The sequence below is a fragment of the Acomys russatus genome, chromosome 29 (assembly GCF_903995435.1).
Source record: "Acomys russatus chromosome 29, mAcoRus1.1, whole genome shotgun sequence".
Taxonomy (NCBI): domain Eukaryota; kingdom Metazoa; phylum Chordata; class Mammalia; order Rodentia; family Muridae; genus Acomys; species Acomys russatus.
This window is the reverse complement of record NC_067165.1, coordinates 37,637,770-37,659,770: the sequence shown is the minus strand read 5'-3', so window position 1 is coordinate 37,659,770 and position 22,001 is coordinate 37,637,770. Positions and strand designations below refer to the sequence as shown.

The 22,001-nt window shown below is 44.0% G+C and overlaps 1 protein-coding gene across 3 annotated transcripts in view; it reads left to right on the top strand.

Moving 5' to 3' along the window:
- Prdm2 (PR/SET domain 2) overlaps positions 1-22,001 on the top strand; it is a 100,325-nt gene that overhangs the window by 26,912 nt on the left and 51,412 nt on the right. For all 3 annotated transcript variants that reach the window (XM_051171919.1, XM_051171920.1, XM_051171921.1), the window contains exons 3-6: positions 5,784-5,898; positions 7,875-7,978; positions 15,549-15,701; positions 20,432-20,558. In XM_051171919.1, the coding sequence (XP_051027876.1) occupies positions 5,784-5,898; positions 7,875-7,978; positions 15,549-15,701; positions 20,432-20,558 (499 nt within the window). The remainder of the gene's footprint in view (positions 1-5,783; positions 5,899-7,874; positions 7,979-15,548; positions 15,702-20,431; positions 20,559-22,001) is intronic.

The window sequence follows — 22,001 nt, the reverse complement described above, 5'->3', positions numbered from 1 at the left end:
TGGATTAGTAGTAAAAGGAAGCCTCCAGGCTGCTGCCCGGCAAGCACTGTCAATTACTGCTGCTACTTCCACCAGCAGCGACACTGTGGCTCTCCCTTCTAGTGCCTTTGTTGTTGTTAATTTCAACTCTTTATTTAACATTACTATTGCGTGTGGGTGTTTAATGTGTGCTTGGGGGGCACATACACCACAGGTAGTCAGAGGATAACTTTCAGGAGGAGTCTGTTTTCTCTTTCCATGACAAGTGCTTGACTTTTTCTTGTTCTGTTACAGCAACCTCATGGGTTGTGTTGCTGACAGCTTTTCCATGGTCCTTGAGTCGTATGTGTATATGACAGAAAACTGATAGGAACTCAGAAAAAGAGCAGTCACAGTGAGTTGCTTCTCTTCATGAATAAGCTGGAATTCAAACTGAACTTGGAAAGATGAGGAAGACACTGATTGGAAGAATGGAAGCCTAGAAGCAGCAGCATGAAAGCCTGCCTTGTGACAGAGCCCAGTTCCAGAGAAGGAAGATCACAGAGGCCATGCCTGGTGCTTGTCAGGAGCCAGGGAAGGATAGGAACCTTTTCCTCCAACAAAATTATGGGATTTTTGTTTGGTTCTTTTTTGTCTTTAAAACACCCAGTAGACCAAACAAACTTCATCTGACAATGTGTCTGTAGCCCCTGTTTGCTACTCTTGATTAGAATAGTTTAAAAAGTGTCAATTTAGACTTTGGCTTCAGTGGGGCAGGACCTTGAATTTTCTGGTGTGTGTGTGTGTGTGTGTGTGTGTGTGTGTGTGTGTGTGTGTGTGTGTGTGTGTGTGTGTGTGTGTCTGTGTGTGTGTAGAATGAATATATAGTTAGTGTTCAAACCTAGGACTCTACCAGTGAGCCACATCCACAACTCTGTTTATGATTCTTGCTGTTGCTGATGTTGATGGGGTACCTGCATGTCCCGTATCAGCTTGTGTGCTGCTGCAGACAGGTAAGACCTGTCCTACTTCTTTGGCCCATGGAGCACTTGCTGTGCATGTGTGAGCCAAGGGGAGATTACCTTGCTATTTCAGGCGTCAGGGCAGTGGGGGCTGTGGAATGAATAAGAACATCAGATACCATAGACTTCAAAGGTACAGTCATCCTGCTGTAGCCCTCGTTCCTTGCTGGAACTCCTTCCCACTTTGATGACATTATCTCATGGATCCCTCTGCCTTTGCCATGGCTTCTAATATAAGGACCTATTTCTCCCTTGTGCTTGCTTCACTCAGGATAATGGTATCTTGAGTTCTCTGCTTCCCATGAACCTTTCTGCACTCCTAGGGATCCATGCATCCACCCTTTTGTGCCTTAGACCTCTTAGCAGTTGAAGCTGGACCTTTGCTCATTTGTTCAACGCCTCACTTTTCTGTGTCTCCTGTCCTGGGCCAGACATCAGACACAGGTGTGCATGCCTTAAGCTTGGTCTTAATTGATAGACCAGCCAGTGAGGGAATCACTAAAATGCCAGCCTCAGGAAGTCTTGTAGGGGAGGCAAGTGGAGACAGACTTGAAGAGGCCTGCCTGATCTGGTGAGGTGCAGGCCAGCAGTATAAATGCAAATTGGCACCTTTAGGTGCAAGTCCTGGTATGAGGTGTGGCTTCCTCCCTGGACCTGACAGTGGAGAGTGGGAACTCTGTTCTGTTGCTTTCTTGTCTCTCCTGGGGTTGTGTTTAGGCTGAAATGCATCCCAGATTGTTCTGGTTTGTTCTCTCAGGCTAGCAACATCGCCTTGGAATCTGATGCCATCCCATGTTCTTTTCCTCATTTAGCTATCCACTGGTAGCATTCACACAAAGCTGGCCTTGGCTTGGTATAATTTTTGACTGCAGGGTCTAATCACAAATCAGAAAGACTTAAGAAATTAAGCATTCACACATTTTGTCAGCTGTCAGAATGATGATGTTATCATGTGTCATAGCCTCCAGAAATATCCACTCTCCACACTTAGGACAAAAATGGCATACGATCTCTTGGCGTTACTATAATAGTGGGTCTGACCCTGTGAACCCCAGAAAGGCTGGAGCAATAGGGACCGCCTGGGTCTTATCTGACTGCAGTATTACGCTGTGTAGTGTCGAAATTATTCCTCATGGCTGCCCTGTGGCCTGGTGTCTAAACATCTAGATCCTGGCCTGACTGTCTGACTTGGATCACCTAACTCTGCCACACACTGGCTGTGATTATGGTCGAGTTTCACCTTCTTCTGTAAAATAGGGGCCATCAAAGTACCTCTGGCAGGTTGTGATGCAGTGAGTGAGCAAGCGAGCGAGTGATGGAGCGGGTGGGTGGGTGGGTGGGTGGGCGAATGAGCGAGTGAGGCATTCTGTGCTTGGGTGGTCCCAGAGTAGTGTCTGATTTCTTGCGAACAATCTGTTGAATCCACTCACTGTATGGTCTTTGTGATAATATAATGAAGGAATATTCATAAAACACTGAGCAGACACTGGGATGGCCAGGACATAGTTTAGACAGTAGTAGGGACTCATAAATATATTAATATTAATACATTAATATAAAGTAAATAGGTAGTGTAGGCTTTTTAAGAATAAGCCTGGAGAGAGAAACAGCTGTTACCGTTTCACCTCAGAGCCAAAGCCAGCCACTCCAGAGTGTGAAAATATATCTGATACTGTCTAAGCAGATGCAGAAAAGAGCCTGGCTTATGAGTGCTGGAGGGGGGACTTTTAAAAATGCTCTTTTGTTCCAAAGGTTTATTTCTAAATTGCTTGTTTCTAAAATCGCGTTTTCTAATAAAAAGGTTCTTTGTGTAGTCAGCCTCAGTATCCATGGTTTCTGTACCTCTAGACTTTACCAAGTTCAGATGGAAATTATTTATTTGGAAGGCAAACTTGTACAGCCTTTTTTTTTTTTTTTTTTTTGGCTTGTGTTCCCTTAATAATAAGGTATAACATTTACTTACATGGTGCTTAACCTGCACTGGTCAGGTTTAAAGAATATGAGAGGATGTGTGCAGAACATACGGGCGTTCTGCACTATAAGGAACTTGAGCAGTTTTGGACTTTGTTAGTACAGATGTGTGGTTGTGAGTGCGATGGGTCCAGGTCCTGGAACCAGCTTGAGGGGGGGCACTGTATCAGCCCAAGGAGTATCTATTACAAATTCAAGATATTCTGGTCTACATGAAAAAATACATCCTGAGAGCTGACCCTGCTAGTTCAAGTCCATCCCTCTTGAGATAGGTACAGTGCTGGTGGTGGAGAGCTGGCTCAGCCCTTAAGAGCTGGTCTTGGGGAGGATCTGGTTCAGCACCCATGTAGCAGCTCACAACTGTCTGTAACTCTAGTTCCAGGGCATTTGGCATGTGGCCCTTGGGCACAAAGCACACATGAGATTATTTGCATACATGTAAGCAAACACACCACACACACTATATATTTTTTTAAAAAGATGTTGCATTAGTCATTTTACAAAGAATCATATTTTTACTTAACTATGTAAACGCAAGCAAGTATTTTGAATTTCCAGCATTGGGAATGAGAGAGATACCATCTGCGTCTACTTTAGTCTTACAGCGATGCACGGTCAACACAGAGCTATACAAATAGTTAGGAAAAATTGCCTAAGAATTTTAAAAGAAAAGCAAGGAAAGTGGGAGTGGTTGAGCCTGCCTTGTACTTCTCAAGCCATTGCTTTTCTAAGGGTGTGCTGAGCAGTTTGCAGCCCTGGAGAGGTTCCAGCAGTTAGGCAGGTGGAAGGGGAGAAGCCACGGCCGACAGTTTCTAGAGTGTTCTTCTGTGAATTTAGTGGAGTCTTATTTTCATTGAAGACAACTATAGTGGGCAGAAAAGAGAGCCTCTCCTAGAAAGATGAAATTGTTGGTTGAGAATGGTTGTGGCATCTTATCCTTGTAATCCCAGTCCTTCAGAGGCTGAGGCGGGAAGATCTTGAATTTGAGTCAAGGCTATTTAGCAAGACCAAAACCAAAACAAAATATGAGACACACCTCAGATAAGGCATTGATCCAAAACAGGCTAATATCCCACCCCCACCCCCCACCCCCCCCACCCCCGATCCCAGCTGTGGTCCGTTATAGTCACAGGTACTTCCGGAATTTTAGTACATATCTTTATTGAAGCCACACATTTCCTATGGAAGACCATCCCTGCCTTGGGCACCATCTCTTACTGCTGTTCTGATGAGTCTTGAAATTGTGAGTTGAGGATCTCATGATTCCAGAGAGCCTTAATGGAAACCCACAGTGACTGTGAATTTGGGCTTTAATGATAGACAGGTGTCTAGAGTCAACTGTGAGCAACTTAGGTCATTTTCCTGAGCCTCAATTTTCTAGGTGTGTGTGTGTGTGTGTGTGGTGTGTACATGTACATGTGGGGGGTATGTGTATGTGTCTGTCTCTCTCTTTGTGGTATTTGTATGTGGTATGTGTACGTGTCTGTCTCTCTCTGGTGTGTATGTGTGTTTCTGAGTGTGTGTGTGTGGGGCTACCTCTTGGGGAGGATAGGTAGGCCATAGCTGAAGAAAAGGAAGAAAGCTCTCATTGGTTATTCTAAGTGTCTAGCTCTACACACTCATAATTTTGGCACCTGTTTATTGGTGTTGTTTAGTTAATTGGTGCCATAGATTAATCACATTATAGGATACTATCAGGTCAGTTCTTTTCCCCCTTTAGCAGAAAGCTTATTCACTTTTCCAAATACCCAGCTTCTAGATTAAAACATTTTTAAATGCAAACACCATCTGTAGAAGTGAGAAATGTCTGTTAAGTTTACTCATATTTTTAGTTAATTAGAAGTACAGGAGGCTATTTTCTGGGGGCAATTTGAAACTTCCATTTTTAGAAAGTGCCTTGGGAGTTTGGTTGAGAAAAGGATGTAAGTCAGAGCAGAGCAAAGTGTTTGCTTCTGAAGCAGGAGCGTTGCAGTTTTGCCTGTACCAGACGCAAAGGGAGATGTTTTCTTGGGCTTTCTGACTCCAGGCCAGCTAGAGAGCAGTCCGTGACGGCTGGAGCTGACTTCTGTTAAAGCAGCCTGCTTTTGTTTCGTTTTCTTACCACCTAACATTTTGTTGTTTTTGAGACAGAGTGTCTCTATTATGTAGTTCTGACTATCTTGGAAGTCGATCTGTAGACCAGGCTGGCTTTGAACTCACAGAGATACTCCTGCCTCTGTCACCCAGTGCTGGAACTAAAGGTGTGTCTTACCAAGCTTGGCCCACACTTAACAAACATTCTTAAGAATTACAATTGCTTCAGGCCAGCTAGTGGTGACCCATGCCTTTAATTCCAGCACTTGGAGGGAAAGACAGAAGGATCTCTGGTTAATATGTAGACCAAGCTGAGCCTCCAGGAGAGCCTAGGCTACACAGAGAGACCCCTGTCTTCAAAAATAAACAAACAAAAGAGAATTACAAGTGCATGATTGTTGTGGGTAAATTAATCTTTTTAGTTTTCTATGATTTGATTGATTTGGATTCTGAAAGCTACATCCTTGTTTTCTTCATTGAAACCAGCCTCCTTATTTCTTACATAAACATCTAGTTCTAATCTTATTTCTTAAGATTCTGATGTGTTCCAGCCTAAATTTTTAGAAAGAAATTGTAACATTCTTTATTTCCGGTCAGCTCTGAGATATCATGGTCTCTGCTGTCACAGAGGTCAACTATTGCTTTGCCTACTCCAGTTTCAGTTAGTTCTTGTTACTTGCTTATTGGATGAGAAACTAAAAAGCAATGCAAAACAAATTTAAAACAACTGGCTTTCTTCCTTTTCCGCTTGCCTTGCAGAACACCGAGTCTGTGGCAGCCACTGAGACTCTGGCTGAAGTACCTGAACACGTGCTGCGAGGACTTCCAGAGGAAGTGAGACTTTTACCATCTGCAGTTGACAAGACTCGGATTGGTGAGTACTCTAGTCCCAGAGCCTGGCAGCAAAGAGTAGGCTGTTCCCTGTGGGCCAACGAAGGAAGGTTGGCCCTCACTTGGGAGATTTCTGGTGTAAATGTACTTTCCACATGAAAGTCCAGGGTGGACATGGGTTATAAAAAGGAAACTAGCCTCCGCCCACCCTGAACCTGCTTTCTGACCTTGGTTGAGTGCTCCAGTATGCCGTCCTCTGCTCTCTATGAGCCTCATCCCACAGAGTGGGTGGTTCCCTCTGTTTTCACTGTGCCTTCGGTGTGATTATGTTATTGAGTTTATTTCCTTACTTTTTAGTTGACTTTACATCTGCCCTGTTATCGATAGTCTGCTTTACCCATTGTCTCACCATTTCTAGACACTTAAGGAAGGATTTGAATGAATAACAAAAGCTGGCTAGAATTTCTTGTTGAACACACAGGCTTGTATGTATTTGATTTTTGTTGTTGTTGGTTTTTGTTTTCTAAGACAAGGTTTCTCTGTGTAGCCTTGGCTATCCTGGACTTGCTTTGTAGACCAGGCTGGCCTTGAACTCACAGAGATCCACCTGCCTCTGCCTCCCTGAGTCCTGGGATTAAAGGCGTGCGCCACCATGCTGGCTATGTATTTGATTTTTGTGCTTGTAAGTTTTAGGTACAAGGTTAAGAGTTGTAAACACCTTGTAAGAACACAATATTAAACAAATCATTCTTACACCTTCCTTTTTGTCTTTTAGATGCTCTCCTGATAAGTGAGTGTGTGTTATTCTCATTGGAACTTTACTTAATGAACATTGGGGTTTTTATATTTTGTCTGAACAAAAGTGGCTGTCCAAGCTGGACATGGTGGCACACACCTTTAATCCCATCACTGAGGAGGCAGAGGCAGGCGGATTGCTGTGACTTCAAGGCCAGCCTGGTCTACAAAGCAAGTCCAGGACAGCCAAGGCTACACAGAGAAACCCTGTCTCAAAAAAACCCAAAACCAAAAGAAAATAATAGTGGCTGCGCAACAGTTTAACCATCCGATGGTTAGCACAGATGCAGTTCCTAGCTGCCTGCTGGCAGAGTGGAGTGTGTACGTCCTCGACACACACAGAGGGACTAGCCTCCACCTTCTGTTCTACGCAGGAGGAAACCTACCGAGAATGTGCAATTCTCTTGACTTCTGGGCTCCTGCCGTTCATCCCATTGACCCTGTCTTCATCGTATCTCTGTGATTTGTGATAGGTTTTATGATAGGTGACTAGGGGATAGAAATAGTCCTAGGGATGCCATGGGTTAACTTGTATTTCGACTCTTTGAAACTCTGCAAGGCAAGATGCCTCATGAACTATGTTTCATGAAGCTAATGGGCAAATCAACTTCAAAAATATTTATAACACCCAAGTCTTCATTATAAGACCATGATGAGAACAACTCGTGCTTAGTAGGGACAGTTTAAGGTCGATAGAAAGTCAGAATAAAGAATTTAAATTAGTAGTTTTATTCCATTTGTATTTTTTTATGTTAGTTTTCAAGTCTTTGTGATTGTACTACATATGGTCTATTTTACATAAAAAAGTTAATATAAACAGCCGGGCATGGTGGCGCACGCCTTTAATCCCAGCACTAAGGAGGCAGAGGCAGGCAGATCTCTGTGAGTTTGAGGCCAGCCTGGTCTACAGCGTGAATCCAGGGCAGCCAGGGCTGTTATACAGAAAAACCCTGTCATGGAAAACAAAACAAAACAAAACAAAACGTTATTATAAACTTCTAAAAAGTTATAATCAATGCAGTCTTTACAGACTATTTAGAAAACACCGAGGGGCATACAGAAGGAAACTCAGAATCCCTGGAAGACTTTATTTGGTTTGAACTTAATCACAGTTATTTTGCTGTTAGACAATCTAGCTTTTTAATTGTTCTGTAAAACTGTATGATGCTTTCAATATTTGGAATAACCACATTACATTATAAAAATATTGATTTTATTTTCTAGGTGTTTGGGCTACTAAACCAATTTTAAAAGGGAAAAAGTTTGGGCCATTTGTTGGTGACAAGAAGAAAAGATCCCAGGTTAGGAATAATGTGTACATGTGGGAGGTAAGAGAGCTTCGAACATTTTAAAGGGGCCGTTCCCTAGTCTCACGTGATTTGACGTTTTAAAGTTAAAATGATCATTTTAACATGTTCTTTAAAACTTAAATATTTTTGTTAAAGAGAAAATAACTTTTCTGGGTAGATTGTTGTTTGTGTGTGTGTATAGTTGAAGCTGCTTGGTTATTCTTGTTGGTAAATGACGCATCTGCCATTGTTTTGTATTCCTTGTCCAAGGCGTTTTGCCTTGTACCTAAGACCTTGACTTTCTGTGTCATTTACAGATGACACAGATATACCATAAAATATACTCCAAAGGCTGCAAAGATTACTATTTTGCAGTATTAGATTTCTCTCTGTGTGTCAGAAAGTAGACATATATAGCATGTAATGCATTTACATTGAACTTTTAATTTTGCAAGAGATTTTTCTTCTACTTCATGTATTTTCAAGAGCCCTGGAGGATAAAGCAGGGCAGTGGCAACCTTTTTTGCTTTTTAATTAATTACATTTAGTGTGTGTGTGTGTGTGTGTGTGTGTGTGTGTGTGTGTGTGTGTGTGTGTGTAGGTAAAGTCAGAGGACTTGGGAGAGTCAGCTTTCTTCTTCCACCGTGTGGGCTCCATGATAGGACTCAGGTCATCAGGCTTGGTGGCAGCACCTTCACCCAATGAGGCCTAAGTTACATGCAGTGTCGGGTGCACACATCATTAATCCCCGCACTGATTGAGGGGCTGTACACTGAATAGCGAAGGTGCTGATGGGTGGGAAACCTGTGGGTATGCAGGGGTAAAGGGTAGAAATGGCTCCCAAATACAGGTACCATGTAGAGACACAGGGCTTAGTGGGGTGCTCAAGTTGTGGCTGCCGCTCTGGCTCTGTGGATGGAAAAATACAGGTTATAAAAGAATTTAAGGCTGCAACTTTCATCTGTGGCTGTCCTGATGAATAATGCTTTATGCCATGCTATAACAGATGAAGAAGCCCTCACCAGGTATACATAGCTCTTTGATTTTGCACTTCTCAGCATTCACGATAAGCTCCTGTGTATTACCCAGGCTGAGGTATTCTATCATAGCAGAACAAAACAGAGACACTCTCACACAGACATGCATACAGGCAAAACAGCAATGCACATAAAAATAAAGGAGTTAATTAAAACAACAACAACAAAAACAAAGAAAATTATGTGGTTACCACAAATTATAGTAATATGACACAGTACGGAAAAAGCTTTCCAAAAGGTAAAATTCATTTAAACTTCTAGCACTCAGGCATCTCTATGAACATTCTTTTAAATCTGCATTTAACATTTACTAACCTAGTAAGGAATTATTTTGGCCAGAGTCTCATGTGGTGCAGGCTGTCCTTCCTTGGTTCTAGAGCCTCTCCTGTCCTTGTCTCTTAAACACTAGCGCCTGTTCCCACAGCACATGTAGGAATGTAATACGCTTGTCTCCTATCACTGTACCCGCGAGTGGCTGTGCCAGTGACTTCGTGTGTGCCATCTCCCCCTGTGGCTGTTCATACTTCTGTCTGTATACCATCCATGAATTACCTTCTGTTGAACATTTAAATAGCTTTAATCTTCTGCTGAGTATGTACAGTTCTTCAAAGTATAGACTCATGATACATGCAGTATGCTGACTTGTCTGATATATTCCTTAAGACACTTTCCGAGCAGTATAAACTTCTGTACATTTTTGGTCAGTTTTGACCAAAAACCCTTAGAAAGATTTGTAAAATCAGTAAGAGAATGCATTTTTTTTTCTAGGCCTTTGAAGCTTAGCATTGTTTATCTTTTTAATAGCCTTAAAAAAAAATCTATTCTTTTGATCATCTTGGCAATAAACTTTAGAGGAAAGAGGGAAGAGATACAGTTGCTTATTAATTAAAAGTGGTACAGAAATGATCTCCGCATAGTGAGAAGGTTTTTAAAGGAGCAAACCCTCTTTTTATGACCATTGTGAGTAAATGTTAACGTGTGAGCTCGATAGTGCTTGTTGTGGCTTATAATTGGATGCCCCTGGAAGTGTATGGCAGCTGATTCCTCTGTGTCCTTTCTTGTAATTGAACGTTGCTGGAAACTGCCAGGGGATTCTTCAGCGTCCGTGTTGAGGAAGCGCCAGTCATGCTGGCTGCTCTTCTCCACCTGTAGAGCGTTGTCAGGGCAACTGTAGAGAAGGCTGTCTCCACACGCAGCCTACACCCTGTGTTTAAAGCTCTGAGGTTAAGAAACATCTTTATACTTTTAAACTTTGTGGCACACGAAGATATTTTGAAATTCAAATTTCAGTTCATGAGGAAAGTTTTATTGGCACACAGCCACAGTCTGCTGTCTGTGGACTTGACCAGTGGCAATGGGCAGTACGACCTATAACACCAAACGCGTCTTTAAAAGATGTGCGGGTGTTTTGCATTATGTACGTGCAGTGCCTGCAGAGGCCAGAGGGGGCTGCCGGGGCTCTTGGAACTGGAGTCACAGACAGTTGTGAGCCACTATGTGGGTGCTAGGAATTGAACCTGGGTCCTCCAGAAGAGCAGTTGGTGTTCTTTAACCGCTGGGCCATATTTCATGGCCTCCCAAATACTTTCACATTCCTCTGTGGAAAGTTTGCTGTGTCTTGGCTGTGTGGCCAAGAAGCCAGAGGAGTGAATGTGGAGGTGTCTGATGTTTCAGGTTGACTGAGCAGGGTACAGCAGTTTGCAGAAGTTGGTACTTCACCTGTAGAAATGGTTGTCGTTGTAATAGCAGAACCAGATATCTGCTGTTTCAGGAATTTCATGATAGTTCAGGGTGTTACTATACAGAAGATAAAATAATCTTTACTTTTTTCTTTTTAAAGATTTATTTATTATTTATACATGATTCTGCCTACTTGTGAGCCAGCAGGCCAGAAGAGGACACCAGATCTCATTATAGATGATTGTGAGCTACCATGTGGTTGCTGGGAATTGAACTCAGGACCTTTGGAAGAACAGCCTGTGCTCTTAACCTCTGAGCCAATCTCTCTAATCCTTTAATAATCTTTCAAACAAGTTAAATTTTACTTAGGTTAGTATCTTGGTGTGGTGCAGTTTTTTTCCGTTGGTTTATTTATTCACCCATTTAATGTCTCATTGTCAAGCCTTTTCTGTGTGTTCTGCAGTATTGATCTTGGCATAGAAATATGTCCTCTATAAAACCCTGGCTTTATCTCATGGAGCTTGCTGGTCCCGAGGAAAAGACTCCTGCAGATGATGGTCTGGACTCCTAGTGGCTTGCCTGAGGAGTCAGAACCAGACTCAGCCTCTGGTTCGCTGTCAGTACTCCTATAGCTAAGACCGTACAGTATTTTGAGGTGTGGACCCTTGTGAATCAACAATGTGACAGGATGCCATGGACAGATTATCTGAAGTATAGAAAGCTTTGCTTTGGTTCACAGGTTGATAAGTGACCATTGAGTGGTCCTGGGGCTTGAGCCTCTGGTGACAGTGGCATATCCTGGTAGGAACACATGATGGAGGGAGTCCCTTCCTTCCACTAGGCCCCACATCTTAAAGGTCCATTGCTTCTCAGTAGCCCCCTAGAGGACTGCGGCTATACATGTGGCTCTTTGTTCTCATCCAGACCTTAGCGCCCTCTTGCACATCTCCCAAGAAAGCATAGAACCGCACACCAGGAAAGGTTGCGTGCCAGGCGAGTGTATTGTGCTGCATTTTGAACTTACATTATTTTAAAACTATTTCAAAATGACTGGACTAAATAGAATTGAACTTGTTATAGGACACTTAGGCTGCACTTGAAGAAGAATTAGTCCCTAGTGTTCAATGAGAAAGAGGAAAGGGATAGGGCTTCCTTAGCCCCTGGAGGAGCCAGAGGTGGAAAGGAAGGCCTGTCCTTTTGTTTAGAGCCTCTGGAGATGGCATGGGGTGACCTGCTGGAAAGGCCCCTTACCCTGGGTTACACCCTAGCCGTCAGAGGACGGGTTGAGGAGGAGTTGTCTTAGTTAAGGGCTCTCCTCCACGCTCCCTGCTGCTTATGAAGAGCAAGTGATTGTTTTAGAGGTTTGTTATTTTACTAAAGTTGCCCATCTGCTATGCTTCCTCATTTTTACAAGGGACTTAATAAATTTTATAGGGGTTGGAGAGATAGTTCGGGGGTAAGAGCGCTGCTCTTTGCTGCTGCAAAGGACCTGGGCTCTGTTCCACTAACTCCAGCTTCGGGGGACCTGACACCTTCTAGCTTCCCTGGACGCCAGTACTCATGTGCACACTCACACCTGCCCCCATAGACACAGCAATATGAATATATTAAATTTTTTAAAATATCAAAACATAATATTAGAGATTATTTTGTAGATCCTTACAAAGATTGAACAAAGATAATTTATAAAGCGCCCAGCCTACCCAGTGTTACCACAGTGGTAGTCTCCTCAGTCCTCTCCAGATGAGGGGCGGGGTCTAGAAGTCAGCTTGTCAGAGCTGTTGTAACAAGGATGCACTCCTATGCTCTATGGACTGCACCAGGGTAAAGACTTTGAATCTGTGTGCTATTCCTCTTTGGAATCAGGCGAGTCAAATATTTGTTGGTTATCATGGAGATGTGGAAATAGACTTCTTCAGTGTCTCTTGTTGCGTTTGAGCTAGTGAGAGAGGGTAATCTGCCTTGTAACTGCTGGGAGATAGTAGCTGGTTTTCACGGTCCTTCCACTACTCTTGTCTGATGAGGTTGTGGTACCTTTGCAGTTTAACAGTTAGTAATTAGGCAACATTTATCACCTTTTAGAGATATTTGGGTCAGTTACTGAGTTTAATGTAATTAGCAATTGAGGTTGACCAGTAAACATAGAAATTGTATCAAATCATTTTCTTATCTTAGTTCCTCATTAACAAACCAAAACTCTAAAAATAAGAGCACTACACACTTAAAAAAGGGGGGGGTTGGGGGGGTCTATGTAGCCCTGGCTGGTCTGGAAATCATTATGTAGACCAGGTTGGCTTTCAATTCACAGAGATCTGCCTGCTTCCATCTCCTAAATGCTGAGTGCTGGGATTAAAGGTGTGCACACCAAGTCCAGCTGTTTTTTTGTTTGTTTGTTTTGCTGTTGTTTGTATGTATGTATGTATTATTTTTTAATTTTTTGGTTTTTTCAAGACAAAGTCACTCTGTTTTAGCCTTGGCTGCCCTGGACTAGCTTTGTAGACCAGGCTGGCCTTGAACTCACAGTGATCCTCCTGCCTCTGCCTTCTTTAGTGCTGGGTTTACAAGTGTACAGGATTGCTCCCAGCCTGTTGTTAAAGTTTTAAAGTGTAACCAAGTTGTGGTTTCCCTGAGCATACAGCATACTTTGGTTGGTTCTTGCAGATGTAGACCTTTTTCAGGACAGTAACTGCTCTGCCTGTTTCCCTCACCCCCAGCTTAGTGTAATGCTATGCCAGTGGAGGAAAAGCAGAAAGTTCAGATAAGCAAAAGAATACTGATTTTCCCATTTTCTCAGAGAAAACCACTACCTAGTTATAAATTATTTTCTCTTCATATATTATATATTCTTACATTTAGGCTAAAAATTGTTCATTTTTTCACTAAGCGGCATTAGCTAGTCATCGATGTTTGTGTGTGTGTGTCTGTGCATGAATGTATGAGTTCACTACAGAGTGAGACCCTCTCTCAGAAAACAACACCAAAAAGTAAACAAGCCCCAAAATACTAATACACCTCCCCAGACCCCCTCTTCCATATTCATATTTTTCTATGAAACCTTTGTCTTTAAGCACATCATGGTACCTTAGAAGACGCCTCCTTTCCCACTGAGATACAATGAGGTATATGCATAAATAAAGAGTTCACTCAACTGGAACATTGTCACTAACACAGATGGATAGTCAAGTTGCCGCTGTCACTTTCTATTTGGTGGGCTTTCCTGGCAGCTGCTGCTGTCTCTGTGGTCCCATTGGTACCTGTTGACACTGCCAGTGTATGGGTTTTTACCTAGTGAGACCCAGATCTCTACCAATATACATTAAAAATAAAAGAAAGAAAGAAAAAGCATCTCCAAGGCTAGGGGGCAAAGGGAATAATGACGCATTTGTGAGTCAGTGGGCATAACCAGGGCTTTGACAATGTCTGTGCATTATTCACTTCACTTTTAATATGTGACTCTGCTGGCAAATGGGACAGTCACCATTCTGAAACATTGGAAAGCAGCCTTTGTTGTTTTGTGTATTGTGTTTAACTTCAAATTTTACGACTGCCTCTTCATAACATACCATTTGAGGGGTGCTTTGTTTTGAAGAGGAAAGTGTGTGTGTGTGTGTGTGTGTGTGTGTGTGTGTGTGTGTGTGTGCATGTTGACTGTCTGTCTGTCTACCCCTGTACGAGCTGAGGGAGGCTTGGGTGCTGGTGGGAAGAGACATCTTCTCTGGGGTGGTCAGGTGGTCAGGAAAACGGCAACAAATGGAGTTTACACAGGCTTGGGGTTAAGACTGTGTTTCCTCCAATTAAATGACTTAGAAAGGAAGGCTGTTTCATCTTCAAGCCCTGATTTCTACATGTGGAAGAGGGAAAATAGTAAATGAAGTCTGACACAGAGCATGTAACTTAGTAGTGTCACTGTCTGGGAAGGTGAGAGTCCCAGCTCAGGGGCCCAGGCTTGCTCAGGAAGTCAGCATCCCAGCCATTAGCCGAGATCAGCACCTTTGTCCTGAGGGAAAGTCACCCAAGGAAAGGCGATTAATGTGGTCGGAGAGGAGAAAAGGTGTGAATGGAAGGAGTCAAAGTGTGTGTGGGAGAAGGTGTGTGTCTTCCTAAAAAGAGTGACTATTTGTAGTTCTGGTTCAGTGTTTACTTAGGTGTTTTGCAGTCTGGTTTTGGGGAATAAAGGTGTGTTTGCACATATAAACTTCAGACTGCTTACAGAGTTGCTGTTCTTTCAAATGAAGGCCTGGCCAGCTAAGAGTTTGGTGGCAGCATCTCAGAGGGGATGAGTGAGCATGGATGATCAGGGAAGCTTCCCAGCTTCTCGCTAGAGTAGATCCTGTGTCCTGGGTTTCTGTTATCTTTCTGCAGAATCCCAGAACCTTAGCTCTGACACCTATTCTGGATGGTGTGGGTGTTAAGGACAGTGAGATTTACAAACTGATCACAGCTAGTCACCCACATGGCTGATTCAGAACGTGGACTCATTTTCTGAAGTCCCTGGAAGTCGTGCCAGTAAGAGACCTCTGAACTGTGTAGCCCAGCAGTACAGACCTGGACTGGTCTGACAGAATTTCTTAGAAGGCATTTTGCTAAGTCACATTTGAGAGCGTGTAGTGGTAACCTGTTTTCATGTACTGGAAACATTTGTAGATGAAGCATATGAACGTCAGTTCCTCATATGGTGGCCGGGCTGGGGTGGAGGCAAAGCCTAAAGAAAGACAGCTAAAGATTTTACGGCTTCTGTTTTCTGCTTGGGTTTTTCTATATTGCTTCTTTATCTTGCTTCTCTGAAATGCTTTAGAGTGCTGTGTAGAGTGAAAACAGCTGCTTGGAAAGTTGAAGACGAAACTTTCTAGGCACCCCTGCCCTCACACATGCTTGTTCTTCTCCATCCCTAGGTGTACTACCCAAATCTGGGGTGGATGTGCATTGATGCCACTGATCCGGAGAAGGGCAACTGGCTGCGCTATGTGAACTGGGCTTGCTCAGGAGAAGATCAGAATTTATTTCCACTGGAAATCAACAGAGCCATTTATTATAAAACCTTAAAGGTAACAGTGTTGGTGTTAGTCTACTCAGGCTACCCTTCATGCATTCTCTAAATGCAGTCTACTTATGACTGACAGCAACTTTGCAGACCTGGAATGGGTTGTGTTTGAAGTGGTTCATCCATGCAACCAAGGCTCTGTGTTAAATACATGGTTGATGAGGCCTTGCATGGCTGGGGGAATTAGAGCAAGAAGATGGTGTTGAGTAATTACAGACTGCATCTTTCTTCATAGTGTTGATTATCTGTGGCAGCTGCTCCCCTCCTCCTCCTCTGACACAGATGTACTGAGGACTGTCTGGAAGATTTATCCCACTGAGTGGCTCTCAGTGCCATGGTGGTGCGTGTTAACAGAAAGCACATAGTGTTCAGTGTGTGTGACGCCTTGGACCAGCTTTTCCTTTCCTTGGGTTATATTTAGGATAGAATGTGGGATATATTTCTTGCTCTTGTCAGATATTTCTTGGGGACATTAGTAGCAGAGATGAAGAGGACAGCCAAGCTTAGAGCTGGCAATGATGGCCCCAGCCCATTTGGAACCTTACTACTAGGATGCCTTTCGTGCTAGTATGCTTCTGTGGTGAGCAGGATTCTGCCGCCCTTTCTGTCTTCACAGGTCACATTTCTGTAGCAGACAGAACTACCTTCCATGCATGCAGTGTTCTAGAATGGAATCTTGGGTCTGGAAAGATAGATGATGGTTGCCTCTTTGGAAATAGAGACCTCTGTCCAAATTGCTGTAACAAACAAATAGCTCTGCATTCACTTGGTTCCATTATATATGTCACAGACTGGGGGACAAGTGTACAGAACATTTTTTTCATTTTTTAAAATCTTCACAGAGTTTTGAAACTCTTGGGCATTTCAGGCAGTGTCCTGAGTTCATAGGCGTGGTCGCATAAGGCATTCTGCAAGTTGTGTTAGCATGTGGCTGTTAAATTTTCTTCAATTGTGTTTTCCTAGCATTGCAGCATAACTGTGACAATTTTATACTTTCCATTTTCATACTTAGGCTGTCTAAAACCTTGCTTTCCGTTTCTTTCTCCTGAATTGAAGTCACGGGTGTTCTAGTAGATCTGCTGCCTGGTTCCAAATACCACTAAGGATCCATTTTGTTTCTCAAACACATCTCAAGCAGCAGATACATCTGATTCTGTTGGCAAGATAGAATCCTGGTAGAGACAAAGCGGTTGTGAGATAGGCGGTGTAAGCTAGGGATGGAGACAGCTAGGAAGGTTGAGTGCTCCTTGTTTGGAGTGTTCATTATCAGTGCTTTGGATATTGAGCATCTGCATACACTTAGTTCTTCCCCACATCTAAATACAAAATCCCCTTATGTCCCAGGTACATCTGAGGCAGGGGGACCTACAGGAACTTCGTCTGGGGCTCTGCTGGTCCTGCTTATGATTGTGCATCATGTTACCACCCAAAAGTTTGAAATTTGGGAGCACTTTTGGTTTCAGAGTTTTGTATTGGGAGTAGATATTTAACACTAAAACTAATTCAGACAGTATGCAGTGGATTGGTGTAGAGTATCAGTGACTACTCCAAGTGTGCTCTAATGAGCTGTGCTGGCAGAGCATACTTCTGACCTTTGCACACCTAAAGCACTGACCTTTGGTAGTTGTTGAGGTATGCTTGAGGCCTTTAGGTTACTCAGCTGTGATTTCCTGTGTTCTCCAGGATTCAGCATTCTTTGAGCAGGCTTTGTAAATGAATTACACGGGATGGCTCTGGACTCTTCTTCAGTTTGTTGCAAGAAATAGTGAAAATGTTAAGGCGTGCAGAAAAGACACTGAATTAAAATTACTATTTTCACCTTTGAAAGAGAGTTGTCTTAGTGTGTAGCTCCATAGGATAAGAGCATCCCAGTCACCAACAGCATCGAAAGCTGCTTAGTACTGAACAGACTAGGCTCCCCTTCAGTACTTCACCAGCCTGTCAACATTTATTTTTTTATTTGATTTGCAGTACACACAGATTCTAGCTTGCATTTTGCAGTAAAGAACAACTTGAATGGACATGAGGGCCCTTTTATATGAAGAGTTCGTGTTCATTGCTGCCCTCTTCATCTATTGGTCTTGGAGCTGAAACTCAGGGCGCTTAGCTTCATCCCTCTTCCTGTGCAGACATTTGACTCATCTCATAGTGAAGTACAGCCAGCTCGGCTGGTGCCCACTGAGCTGGTACAGGTGCTGCTGTTGCTGGAGGCTCGAGTGTCTCAGGGTTGCTTCTAGCCCATGTTCTGATGATGCTGTTGACTGAAGACCACGACAAGTGTACATTTGCCCTCACTTCCCTTTACTTTTAAACTTTGCTTTTTAAAAATATATTTTCTAGAATCCTGATAATTTCAAGTAGTGTTTAATACCATTTCCTAAGTATATGGCATAAAAAGAGAGAACTAGAATTTACACGATCTAAAACAGTTTAATTTTGAAAAGCAAACAAAACAGATTAGCTTATCAGTGTGCTAAAAGGCATTCGTGATGACCGTTTTTAGCTCATTAATAGATTGTTAAATTAGGGGTTTGGGTTAAATTTAGCTGATTCAAGAAAGGATTTGAGACCTTGGTTCAAAAACAGTAAGGTGGCAGATTTTAGCTATTTTTGGAGGAACAAAATAAACAGTGGCTGGTTCTTCTATTTTAAGCAACTTTAAAACATTTTTCTTTTTGAGACAGGGTTTCTCTGTGTAGCCTTGGCTGTCCTGGACTCACACTGTAGACCAGACTGGCCTTAAACTCACAGAGATCTGCCTGCCTCTGCCTCCCTGACTGCTGGGATTACAAGAGTGGGCCCCCACGCCTGGCTCAACTTGACTATTTTGAACTAGTGGGAGTTCTGTAGACGATGAAGCAAAGTCGTACTGTCTAAACTGGAAGTAAGGAACCTTTGTTCGTTAAAACAAAAACAAGGGCTAGGTGTGATGCACACACCTTTAATGCCCGTGCTTGGGAGGGAGAAGCATGGAAGCATGTGGACCTCTGAATTCAAGCCAGCCTAGTCCACCTGCACAGTTCCAGACCAGCCGAGGCTACACAGTGAGACCCTGTCTGAAACAAACCAACCAAACCACCACCACCACCAACAACAAGAAAAACCTACAGAACTTACATAGCCACAGTCTGGGGGCACATGAGGAAGCCAGCACCTAGGCAGTATTGTATTGGCTGATCTACCTACTCAGCCAATATTGTATCTGTACAACTGACGTGCCTGTTGCTGCGGTCATGTCTTTATAGGAAAAAAATTCAGTTCCTAGGCTTGGGTGGTTACTTTGGTCCTTTGATAACTTTTCAGTTCTGAGGAGACTCAGTTTGGACTTCTTTCTGATTAGATCCCACTTATGCCTTCAGGGCACCCCAGAAGTGATCTGTTCTCTGTGCTTGGTCTTAGGAGGTGGGTGCTGTCTGTCCCTCTGCCTCATTATAAAGATTTCCTCCCTTTGTGACTGATTGCTGTTTGTGGGGAGAGGATTTTGACAGGAAGCAAATGTTCTGGTACTTCTCAAACTTTCACCGGTTACCCTTAGGTCCAGTTCAGAGCCTTGTCTGGATTAATTTGTGTTGGTGATTGTGATGTGGATTTTTTTTTTTTTTTTTTTTTTTTGAGACAGGTTTTTTTTTTCTGTGTAGCCTTGGCTGTCCTGGACTTGCTTTGTAAACCAGGCTGGCTTCGAACTCACGGAGATCTACCTGCCTCTGCCTCCCAAGTGCTGGGACTAAAGGCGTGTGCCACAACGCCTGGCTCACAATATAGATTGTATTAATTCCCTCATTCCTACTGATTCTATATTTAGTAAGAACGTTACCTTTTATTTGTGTCTTCCTTTTCTCATCGTTGTCATCATGTGGGTTTCGGCGGGCTTTTTCATGAACTTTCTGAACAGCTGGGTCCTTGAGAGTGAAAGAAATCTATGAGCTATCTTCCCAATCCTGGTTAGGACTTACTTTTCTACTCAAGCTATTTTTTTCAGGATGTTGCAGGTCGTATGGTCGTGTCAGGTATGACTGTGAAGATTGTAATGTTTTAGGGGCATAATTTCATGGGAGGTATTCTTAGGCATTTCTGTAACCAGAAATTGTGATGTACACTCTTGGTATGTTTTCACAGGCCTGCACTGGTTAATGACTGTGCTTTAGGGATGCTAGGTTGGGCTGCGCCTGAGCTCAGCGCTTCTGTACTTAGAAATAGCAGTTGTGTGCATGGATAAAAGTGCAGAGTGTTCCTGCTTAACTTGTGCTTGGAATCAGAATGTATGCTGCTAACTTCTTCCCATGACATTTGCTTCTTAATGGTCTTTTAAATTCTCATCCACTCGAATTTCACGGGCAAAATGGTCCCATGTTTTAGTTTCTTCTCTTGCGTGGGTGGCATGAGGCTTAAAGCTAAGCACTAAGAATCTGGTTATGGAGGCTGAGCACTAGTCTCAGATCAGCAGGTACATGCACTCCTGCTAGCCTCCTTGACAGCTTGCCCTGAGTGTCCCCAGCCCTGGCCCTGTAAGCCGGGACCGCGGCTCCGCCTCCTGCCCCTGGCCTGCGCCCTAGGGTCCTCCTCCTTCCTGCGCGCGCCCTGGCCCCGCCTTCCCCCCCCCCGCGCGCTCCCGTGGCGGCGGCGCCCTCCCGACAGCTGTTTGCGGTCGGCGCGCCGCTCCTGCCCGCCGTCGCGCCGCCCCCGCCAACAACCGCGTCTCTGATTGGTCCGCCTCTTGTCCCTTCTCTTCGGTAGCCAATCGCGCCTGGCGAGGAGCTCCTGGTCTGGTACAATGGGGAAGACAACCCCGAGATAGCAGCTGCGATTGAGGAAGAGCGAGCCAGCGCCCGGAGCAAGCGGAGCTCCCCGAAGAGCCGCCGAGGTAGGAATCGCCGCCGCCGCCTGGCCCGGGCCGCACCCGCACCGGCCGTAAGGGTAGAGGGCCGGGCGTCGCCCGTGGCGTCGCGGTGACCTTTTCCGGACTCGGCCGGCCGTCCCCACCCGGCCCGCTGCTGAATCACCGCCGTCCCAGCGCGTTCCGCCTGTTTGCGAACTTGTTCGTGAGCGCCCGCGCGGCGGGAAGTGCGCGTGCGGCCGCCGAGTGCGGGCCCGGCCGCGGAGTGCGGGCCCGGCCCTGCTCCCGGAATCGGGCCGGCCGCGCCGCGAGGGAGGGCCGCCTGCGCCTTCCGGCCCCGCTGACAGCGCAGGACGCGGCCGAGGAGGGAGACGGGAAGGGAGAGCCGGACCTGGGAGAGACAAAGATGGGGTGCACCGGGGGCCGAGGGCGGTGGGCTGCCGCACAGGATACGTTGGGCTTTGTGGAAGTTAAGGGAGGCTTGCTTTGCCCTCAGTTTTTACAGTTCTGTGATAAACGATGTTTTGAACAGAGGGTAGAATGTAGTCACATTTATATAAAAGGGAGGGGATAAAATTTGTGGGTAGGAAAATAGTTTAGTTGACTATATCAAATTTCCAGCTGGCATGCCGATAGTCGCTGGAATATTTTTACCGAAAACTTTAATATGAATTTAGGGATCTCTTATTTGAGTCTAGTTTGAAAACAGGCCAAGGCACAATTCGGTCGTTTTTATTAAAACAAGAACATTGGGGTTTCTTTTTGGTTTGGGTTTTTGGTTTTGTTTGTTGTTTTTTGTTTTCTGCTTATTGTTTTTTGCGCACCCCTTACATCTCAGCAAGTTTTTGTAATCTGAACAAGCCTCTATAACCCCAGGCATTGAAAAGTATTTTGTAGGAGTGAGGCTATAAATAAAGGCATAAACATGGTTTTGGAAAAATCTCAAGCCATATTTGATGAGCTCATTGTGACTTTTCAATTCCATATTCTTTGTTTTGTCACAGCAAAGTGAAATAGGCTCACCCAAGGGGGTGGCTGGTAGGTTGCTTGCTGACCACATTTTCCTCTTTATTGACGGTGATTTAGTTGCTCTCTAGGTCATTAAATACTTTGATTCTGGGTCAGATGATAAGAGTCCAGAAAACTCCTGCCCTCCCCCAAGTGTCTCAACTCTGTTGAGATTTCGTTGGGCCAAGACTTAGCATTTTGTTTCCACTACATATTTGACTTGTTTCTGTACTTGGTGTATATTTTGTTTGTAAGCTAGAATCATATGCTACCAGCCTTCTTAGGTAATGACTTTTGGAGATTGGAAAATTAGGAGTCTGGGGCCTTTCTTACTATTCCACTAAACTTAGGTATGACATTTAATCAGATGTGTAACTTTATGGCAGTCTCACTTTGCTTTGTGATAAACTTTGGTGTACACACTCAGAACTTGTTTCATTACTCTTTTTCTTTATTCCATAC